We start from the raw sequence: 10228 nt of genomic DNA, 5'->3' as shown, positions 1-10228 counted from the left end.
CTTCACATACCTATTACTCCCATCCATGAAAAGCAAAGAGCTAAACTGCTAAGTTGATTGCAGCTTCTTGCTTCTTCTCTGCACGATCAGCCTCTCTCCCCCCTCCCTTCGGAAAGAGCCTTGGAACTTGGCGATATGAACATGCGCACTAGAGAGGATTTGGGCTTCGGCTAAACTCAGCTGCATCATTGTGAACTCTCTAAACACGCCTCCTCAGCCGTTCCGCCAATCAGGAGATGGCATTGGCGGTTGCTATAGGGACATGTAGATCCTAATTATTAACTCTCCGCTCTCCCCCCCTCCTCCTAGCACTTATTCTTTCTACTGACTGCTGGGAGTGAGGAAGAGAGATGGAGACTAACTATTCAACTGCCTTATCCAACCAAGATTTTTTTCTCGGTGTGGGGGACTATCGGCTCATGCGCAATGCAACCAGGAAGATCGCAACCTGAACAAAATGGCCGCCGGGTAAATGTTTGAATAGTGAGAGAAAGAATGCAGCGGTGCAGGGAGCAGGAGGCGATTTTCTAAGCATAACTAATGCGGTTTCGGTTGGAATAAGGCAAGCTATACAGGCATTCCAAAACTGAAAAAAGGCTTGACATGTCCTTTAAGTCACCTTCCCTTGCAGCTTTCAGCCAATCAGTGCTGAGCTGGGAGTGATGTCATCCTCAAGTAAGGCATGATATACCAGTAATTAGCAGCCAATCACATCAGCCACACACATGTGCATTTATGAAAATACAACAAAAAGACATCAAACATAAGCAGTCATAGACCCAGGGCCACCATCAGAACTCATTGGTCCCTAAATGGACTCTCCCATGCCCAATGAATGAAGGTCCTGCTGAGATCTCCTCTCTTAGCCCATCAGATACAACTCTGCTACTGGTTCTGGCTTTCTTTGAATGCTGGGAATTGTAGTTTAGCAGTGGCTAGAGAGATACAGTTATGGGATCACTGAGGCAGACAGTAGTATTCTGTTGGGAATATGTTTTTTCACTTTACTCTTTTGCAGCTCTTTATGTTTGAATTGGAATAGTTCCTTGTTTTAAATGTTCTACCTCCCTAGCAACCAGGCAGAGGCTTAAATAGACATAGAAAGGCATAGTATCCCTTGATGCTTGCAGCCTATTGCCACAGCCTATTGTCACTTGTCTATAGAGACTGAGACTAGAGCTGCACCCAACAAATATACTTTAGTAGGGTGCAGCAGACCCAGCAAGGGTACCCCCCCTATGCAGTGCACCCTCACCCCCCCCCCCAGCTCTGTCACCGGATTTCCAATGGAAAAGGTGGGCAGAGGCTGGGGAATTTAAAAAATAAATTTATAGGCGCCACCCCCCAAAACCTACCGCCTTAGGCACAGGCCCTCGGGTGCCTTAATATAAATACGCCCCTGTCCTCTCCAAGAGATAACAGGGCTCCTACATCAGAAGCAGTTTCTGGAAAGCGCAGATATTTTGTATGTACAATACTGTAGCAGGTGCTGAGGAAGGAATCCACCTTCTAATTAAATCTGACAAGGACAGTGTTTGCATTCAGTGCTTCCTTTAATGAGGACTGAGAGAAAAACACATTGTTACATAATATTTCCACACACACTCCCTCTCACACACGCACACTCCCTCACACTCTCACACACACACACACTCTCTCACACACACACACTCACTCCCTCTCTCTCTCTTACACACACTCCCTCACACACAAACTCACTCACACTCACTCCCTCACATACACTCTCTCTCACACACACACACTCACTCCCACACACACTCACTCACTCCCTCACACACACTCTCTCACACACACTCTCTCACACACACACTCTCTCACACACACTCACTCCCTCACACACACTCTCTCACACACACACTCTCTCACACACACACTCTCTCACACACACTCACTCCCTCACACACACTCTCTCACACACACACTCTCTCACACACACACTCTCTCACACACACTCACTCCCTCACACACACACTCACTCTCACACAGACACTTACTCCCTCTCTCTCTCTTACACACTCTCTCACACACCCTCTCACACACACTCCCTCACACACACACACACACACTCCCTCACACACACAAATACACTCTCTCACACACTCACTCCCTCACACACACACACACTTCATAATAGAGGATATTCTCTTGCCATATGTAAAAAATGGACCCGAAAAATGGTGTAAAGTCAGTGAAATGTATTATGCATTAAATATTGGTGGGACCACAAAAAGTTATATAACATATGGAAATACTTAAAATGAGAGTAAGTAAAATGGAGGATTCACTGTATGTATCTAAAGGGAATAACAATCTACAAACCTCTGGCTAGTCATTTTGTTAAGAAAGCAGAAAATACCAAATGTTGTCCTGGCAAACAATGAGTTTGTGTCACTAACAGAATGGCAATGCTATACATGTGTAACAGTTACTACTCTATATATTTATAGAAAAGCTGTTGTTAGGTTTGTGTGGAAACCAAAATGTCGGTACAAGTAATTGTGTAATATGTTTTCTTCCTTCCCCCCCCCCCCTGGAAAATTGTCTGTGGACGCCCATGCCCACAAGTGCGATATTTTACAGACCATTAGAAGAAATGCAGATATAATGGAAATTGTGTTGACTTCTAAAAATCCTAATAAACTCAGAATCCTTTTGGGAGGTAAACATTCGTGAAACATTGGCAAGCAAAGAACAACAGAAGCGACGACGGTGTCTATCACGTAACAAAATACAAAACCCACAACAAAAAAAGCCTGATTTTGAAAGCTGCATTTTATTGAAGGTACAAAATGAGCAGTCAAAAAGTATCACATATCTGCATTGAACACTGTCGTATATATAAAAAAATAATGATTTAAAACTCTGGCGTAGACTCTGTTTGTTCCTTGAAAACACAGGACAAGTACATAAATAAATAAATCTGAAAATGAGTTTAAAAAAAATATAGACAAGAATTCTTCCATGCTTTGAATTATCACATCCATGTAATAAATGGTTTTGCCGAGAAGCAAGTAAACATCCTGATCATGCAAAGTAACACCGGCCTGATCTGTTTGGGAGCGGAGAGGGACTAGGATTTTGCATCGAACATAGAAAATTTGGGGATGGCCGGGAAAGAAATCTTTGTTTTAGTAGAACAGCATTTCCCAGAAAGGCAAAATTATTTGTTCTGATTCAAGAGAGGTGCTACATTTAAAAAAAAATTAAAAAAAATAAGCGAACGTACAACCTTTTAAAGGTAATTTGGTGGCACTTTGTGGCTAAACCAGCTTAACAGTATCCATGGATAAACCACAGGGCTTTTCCATACAATTTGATCTTTCCTCTCATCATTAACTTGTAGGGCAATGGCACATATTTTTCCTTTTTTTGGGCAAAAATCATGAAAATTGGTGGCAATTTCTGGGGGGTTTTTTACGCTACATTTTTAGCAAAGAAAAAACACAGCAGAGAGACTCCATCTGCCATAGCCTTTAGGGAAGGTATCAAAGGGGGGAAAAGTGCTTTCATATACATACATCACTAGGGCAGTCTGCCACCATAACACCATGAATAGTTACTAATAATGGTGCATTCCAGCAACTACTACTCTACCCACTTCATAATATTCCTGTCCTGTCTGTGCTCTATGAGCATGAAGAGCAAGATACCCTATATCTTATCCATAAAGCAACTGTACAGGTGGCCACATACAGACCCCACATAAACATATTTAACATTTTTATAGATGACAGTAGTTTAAGCCCATTAACCAATATATTTTCATTTTGTCGACTGCTCAGTTTCCCCCACAGCAGTTACATGTAGCAGTTCATAAGAGAAACATAAGAGCAATAAGCATTTTTCTTGATATTCAGATTTCACATATCTGCCCCGTGAGGTTTGTTTCACTTTGAGTTAGGCAAAACATGTTTATGAATGATGTGGCGGGCGCAGGGTATAATAAATAAGCTGCCAATGACATAAATAGGATCTATCATCCCAGTAAAGGTTTTTGTTCTTCATGGAGCCATTATCGTGGGTTGGTGGGAGCTATCTTGAGAAGCCAATAGGTGCTACTAAGGGAATGACATCCAAAAGGAGCACTCTGATATAGCCCCTATTAAATCACCAGACCTACACCTATAGGGGAAGACATAATCAGATTATAGGTACCCAGTGTCATGTACAGTATCGACAATCTGCAGATATCCATAGAACCGATGCCATGCCATTCTGGGCAGAATGGTAAAATATAAAAACGTATTAAAGGCAGATTCAGTAATTAAATATTACATATTTGTTGTATTTTACTTTAAACTGTCTGGAGCACAACTTCTTGTGTCCTCAATAATTCCTTCCCTGCATATCAGCGTTCACACATCAGACTGGGAGACGTGGCTGGTTTTGCTGAGCCATTCCCCACAGACCTCAACTCAATTAATGGCATGAATAAGATTGCTGCTGTTCATGATGGAGCGTGCTTAGCTGAAGTAAGCAATGCAGTGGCTTCCACTCATCTGTATTAATGCAAGTGTCCAAAAATAGGAATGAACTCTGCACACAGCGAGGCCTAATGACTAGCATTGGGCAAATGTTCATTATTATTGTCACCCAGAGCAACCAATCATCAGATCTCTTTAAACAGGCAACTTAGAGAATACGAAAAATATGTCTGAATGTTGCTATGGGTTACTACTCTGGTGCAAAATTGCCCAATATTCCTGAATTCTGCTTTGTTCTTTAAACACTGGTATATATATATATATATATATATATATATATATATATATATATATATATATATAGATATATAAAATAGAACCAGGGACTAGAGACGACCAGGACTGCAGGGGTGTAGAGCAGTGTTAGTAGGGCCCCGATTAATGAATATTTTCATTATATATTGGTAAAGCAGGTCAGGTTTTGGCCCCTACAATTACTTTCTAGGGGGGGCAATAATATCTGCTAATATTTACACTTTTGCATTTTGTGTTGTAATATTCTCACTCATTCCTTGTACACATCTTTAACTTATAGGTACAGCATACATCCCTTATATAAATTCGGCTGACATGACACATTAACAAATAAGCAAGAAAAAAATGCCCAAAAACCCCCTAAAAGATGTGCTTATACCCTAGTGCTGAGATTTAGCTCTTTCTGATTCTGGACAGTTCATTACAACTACTTAATCTGCTCTGTCCTTCTGTTGCGTCTCACTGATTGGACTGAGTACTGAACCAATGGAACTTTTTTGACCGTGGGATTCAATTTAGACTCCAGGAGGTGATAGTTTTAGGTCCTGCTCTACTTTCTGTGATCTTTTTTAAATGTATGTTTATATAGCACTTTGGTGCCAAAATGTGGGTTTCTATGCAGATCTTGTTATTAATTGTATAAGACCTTCTTCATGCAGTGACTATTCAGATATCAGACACTATGGCCACCTGTTCTTGCAAGACTAGAATAATAATCACTAATAACTTATGTTTTAATTTACCAAACTTACTTAAGTCAACCGAAGATGAGTTGGATGAATGTTTATAGAGGGAACATTTACATGACAAGCCCCAAAACAAGCAGCATAGTGTTCACTGTCTTAGCAGAACACAAAATTATTTCTAATCATTTTAAATGGTCTTATCAAAAGCTCTACTGTTGGTGAGCAGAATGTACCATAGCATAGAGAGGACATGGCTTTCTGCGGTGAACATGACATCTTTGCATATCTCTGCTTCTAGTTATGAGTCTGATCTACCAACATCATGAGAACTGGGGTGCTGTTGCAGCGGGCCCATTACTTAGTGGACCCAGAAAACAGGAGCTTATGTTTGTAAAGGCAATAAACTACATGTCCTCTGCTTTTTGTTGACAGGATCGGTATTTCATTTTACAAACCGTCTGATTAATAAAGACAGGCATGTATTAATATAGCAGCTCCGATCCTTGCGTTTGGCACAGAATGGCCTTCTCAGGCTTCCAAGGGACTCCTTTATACTGCATCCGCTCCTAATTCCCAGGGATTCTCCCCCCACCTCAAGTTGGGCTTCCTAATCACTAGTGAAATTTGCAGAGGTCGCTGACCTGGAAATGATTTTAGATGTTGCTATTACTGTATCTGTCACGGAAAATGAGTGTTTGAGTGTGTAGGCAGCGCAGTGGCGTGCTTCTGCGACAACAGATCTCCTACTGCTTTGCCTTCACTTTCAGCAAATCCCAGTGGCCGGCTATCAGAGAATACTGGGAGTTATAGTTGACCTCAGCTAGAGGTAGACCTTTTCTAAAATTTTGTAATAGGTCTACAGTTGTACAAGGCAGACAGTATTAATGCAAATTCTGTTGTGTTAGATGAACATAACTGAATAGGGTAATTACCAATAACAACAGCAGTTACCTCTTTAGTGTCCCTGCCTAGACTTCTATTCGCTGCCAAAATGAAATGGAAGGGTAAATGTCCTCCTACAGTTGCTACAAAAAAGCGGTTCTATCCCAGCCCAACCAATTATTGGGAGAAAACAGACCAAACAGTTAAGTGCTTCTTGAAAATATCCTTATCACATCTTAAAGCAATAAATAATTTATCAATTGTAAAAATAAAACAATAGTTTGACATCTTTTTTCTTTTCTATTCCCACCCCTCCCAACTTGGCAAGTCACAAGTCCCTCTCCAAACATACAGTCCCGGAATCTTATACGTCACTGGAAGTTCTGGGCCCAGACAAGAATCTGGGTGGTAAACAGCCGCAACAAGCCAGCCACAGTGACTTCTGAATATCAGGGTTCCTGAAGGCATATATGATGGGGTTGATAACAGAATTACAAGCCGCCGGCAGCACCATACAGTAGGTGTATATCATGGGATAACTTGAATCTGCTACCAGCGAATAAACAGCAAATGGAATCCAACAAAGTGCAAAGGTGCCCAGTATAAGGGACAACGTTGAAACCCCCTTCCTGGTACTGGAAGCTTGGGACGTGGCCATGAATTGGTGTTGCACGGCAATCTGTTGGGCATGTCGGAAAGCGATCCTGCAGATCTGCAGGTACAGCTGCATCATCAATGCAAAAAGCAAGAGGAATGAGACCGCCAGCACCGCTGCATTGTTCTTGGTGACTGGCCTCAGGACGCTGCAGGATGATTGTTCCCTGAAACAGTTCCACCCCATGATGGGTAACAGACCAATGCAGATACATAAGGCCCAGAGTAAGATCAACATTGTATACGTGAAGGTCAAAGTCCTATCTGTGTGGTAGGTGAGGGCATTGTAGAGAGACAGATATCTATCCAAGGTAATGGCCAACAGGCTGCACACAGAGGCCGAGAAAGCAGCTAGCAGTAGTCCAGCAGAGCTTAGGGTGGCCAGTTCACTGTTAAACACATAAATCACTATAAAATTCACAATGAGCCCCAGGCCAGCCAGAAGATCAGCCAGTGCCAGGCTGCCAATAAGTATGAACATAGGGGCACGCAGAGAGGGTGTATAGAAGAGAATAGCAATGACTATGGCATTCTCGCAAGCCATGACTGTGCCTGTCACACAGAGTATGATGTCCCAAGGATTGACGGACTCATCAGGGGAAAGGTCAGATGTGGTGACAGTGGAAGAGTTTGTGTCCCAAGGGTCGTGTTGGTGGTGGAAAATCCTGCCAGAAGAATCATTGTGGAGATGCAGCAGGTGATCCATAATGGAGACTGCAGGCTGGTGAAGCATTGCTATATGCTGAAGGGGATCACAATGTAAAGACAAAGAAAAAGGACATTATGATACACAGATACAGCAGAGACAGAGCCCTCAGCATCAGGGTGCTGGCTAATACATTCCGCTACATGCTTTGGAGTGATAATCATCCCACATCAAAAACAGACAACGGCAATTCATGTGCTTTTCCAACCCCCCTTTGTGTGTCTATCCCTGAGGAATGACATTGAGGCTGTGATATAAATGTCAGCTTTACAATCTCCCTGTGACACCAGGGCATTAATATATATTATAAGCGGTGATCTCCCTTATGGCCTGAGGTGACTGGGATACAATTTGCTTCTCTCCTATCTGGCAGGTAAGTAATTAGAGATACCCATTCTACAGAGGCCCTTGAAACTGCTGTCTTCTCTTTTTGCAGACATCCGTCATATGCCAGGCACCTCATTACGGAACAATCTGCGGGAGAAGGTTCTTTGGCTTCCTAGCTTTCTAGATCTGGGCTCTAGGAGATTCTGCGTGCCCTTGTGCCTGCATTCCCCTTCCTCTATCTCAAGGTGAGCAATAACAGCACTTGGTGCACCCACACAATATGCCAGCCTCTGCCTACAGACATACCTGATCAGCATATGCCTAGGACACAAAGGAAGATGTAAATTATAGGATGTGTGTTTCAATCACAAAGGATCCTGCCATAAGCCTCTGAATAAACCTCCCTCTTCAAATATCACATCCCTAGATATATACATGTGTTTACTCAGCACCTGGAAGGATACCGTCTATTTGCCTGCAGGATTACCCACATCAATCAAGCTCTCTCTCTAAGGTAAGGCTTTAACATTCAGCCCTTCCGTAGCACAATCCGTGAGATGGATCATACCATGTTTTTTTTTTTTTTTTTGGATAATGCACCTACATTAGGCTATTGTAGGATTCCCCCTGGCAGCTGGAGAAGGTTGCTAGAAATAGCTGAAGCCTCTCTGTAATATCCCCTAAAGAGAAGCACACAGTGACCTCAGCTCTGTGACCACATCATAAAAAAAATCTAACTCATTTTCTCCACCATAAACAATTGCATTTATTGCTTCATAACCCCCCCCCCCCTGTCTCCAGCACATGGAACCCTGATCTCACTGCAAGTAAAAAAGAGTGGTTATATATACCAGGGGGGATTGACAACCCGCACAGCTCACAATGCAAAGGCTCCTTTCATTTATAACAATTAGCGAGTGCATCCTCCTTAGAAATAGGATTGGAAGCTTAGGCACCAGGCATTCTGCACAGAGCTTTCTATCAACGATTCAATCAATCACCATCTAACTCTCTCTCTCTCTCTCTAGTACTGTCTGACTACATATCTATACTCATTTATATACACAGCATTTTGTACATTCCAAAGGATAGCATTAGACTGAATCCTACACCTTTATTTATCTTAATCATCTTAAGGAAGACTGGAGAGGTCTAATTCTAGGACCCATGCCCGGATATATATATAGCAGGAGATATAAATAGCAATGCACACCCATTGTAGCGCATGCACACTTGCACATTTATGCATCCGCTTATAGACAGCCATTCATCAAAATTCACTTCTTACAGCAGCGTACATTTTTACATGTATATTTAAATTTGACTTACTTTAAATGTCACTTACTGGCTGATCTGCACTCTAACAGCATGCAGTATATACTCAACATTTGTATATGTCTCTCTCTCTATATATATACATACATATATACATATATATTATACATATATACATATATATATATATATATATATATATATATATATATATATATATATATATATATATATATATATATATATATATATGAGAGTCTATCTCTATGTCTGTCTGTCTGTCTCTAGATGGTGGACACATGCACACATGCAGTTCTTAGCACACAGAGACTATCTATCTAATCTATACCCAAACGCTCCGACCTCTCTTCCCCATTGTTACGAGCAGTTCCACAGCCTCAAGCATCCTTACCTTTCTCAGATCCTCTGTCTCCAGCTCGGTCCCTTTGTGCTAGTCCTTGCAGTCCTTGTTAAGTCTCATTCCTTGGTTAACATTACTAATAATGCTGGCAGATAGCTGCCTTTGACTTGCACTTAATATTCTTGCCCCATTGGGTCTGCTGAAAAATCTCAGCTCTGACGTCAAAGTGTTCGCTTATATTCCTGATCAGCTCCCAAGTCTGTGAATCAGAAGGGGCTGTGACCAGAATACTAATGACTATACACACACACACAGGGCCACTTACAGCAGCGCCAACACACATACACCACACCTCTGGAATTTCATTCATAAGATTTTTTCCCTATGTATAGGGCACACCTCCTTAAGGTCAGCTCTTACAAATTACTCCCATTTGTTTTCTATCAGCAGGAAAATTCAGGCTGCGTGCATCTAATTAGACACAATTATTTAGCCCATATTCCTTTTTTGAAATTGACATCTCATTCTGCAGATTTACCTACAGCTCCATCCATCTGTCCTTAATAAAAACATTTTT

At 41.7% G+C, this 10228-nt stretch overlaps 1 protein-coding gene across 1 annotated transcript; it reads right to left on the bottom strand.

The window, feature by feature from the left end:
- Positions 1-6629: 6629 nt before the first annotated feature.
- gpr12.L (G protein-coupled receptor 12 L homeolog) lies at positions 6630-10009 on the bottom strand (the record flags this gene model as incomplete). The annotated part of the gene is given in 2 exon segments (NM_001110720.1): positions 6630-7724; positions 9703-10009. A coding segment is annotated over 1 exon segment (1023 nt). The 3' UTR covers positions 6630-6692.
- Between the last annotated feature and the right edge of the window lie 219 nt (positions 10010-10228).

The sequence above is a fragment of the Xenopus laevis genome, chromosome 8L (genome assembly GCF_017654675.1).
Source record: "Xenopus laevis strain J_2021 chromosome 8L, Xenopus_laevis_v10.1, whole genome shotgun sequence".
In the NCBI taxonomy this organism is placed as follows: Eukaryota; Metazoa; Chordata; class Amphibia; order Anura; family Pipidae; genus Xenopus; species Xenopus laevis.
The sequence above is the reverse complement of the archived record's forward strand: the minus strand, read 5'-3'. Positions and strand labels throughout refer to the sequence as shown.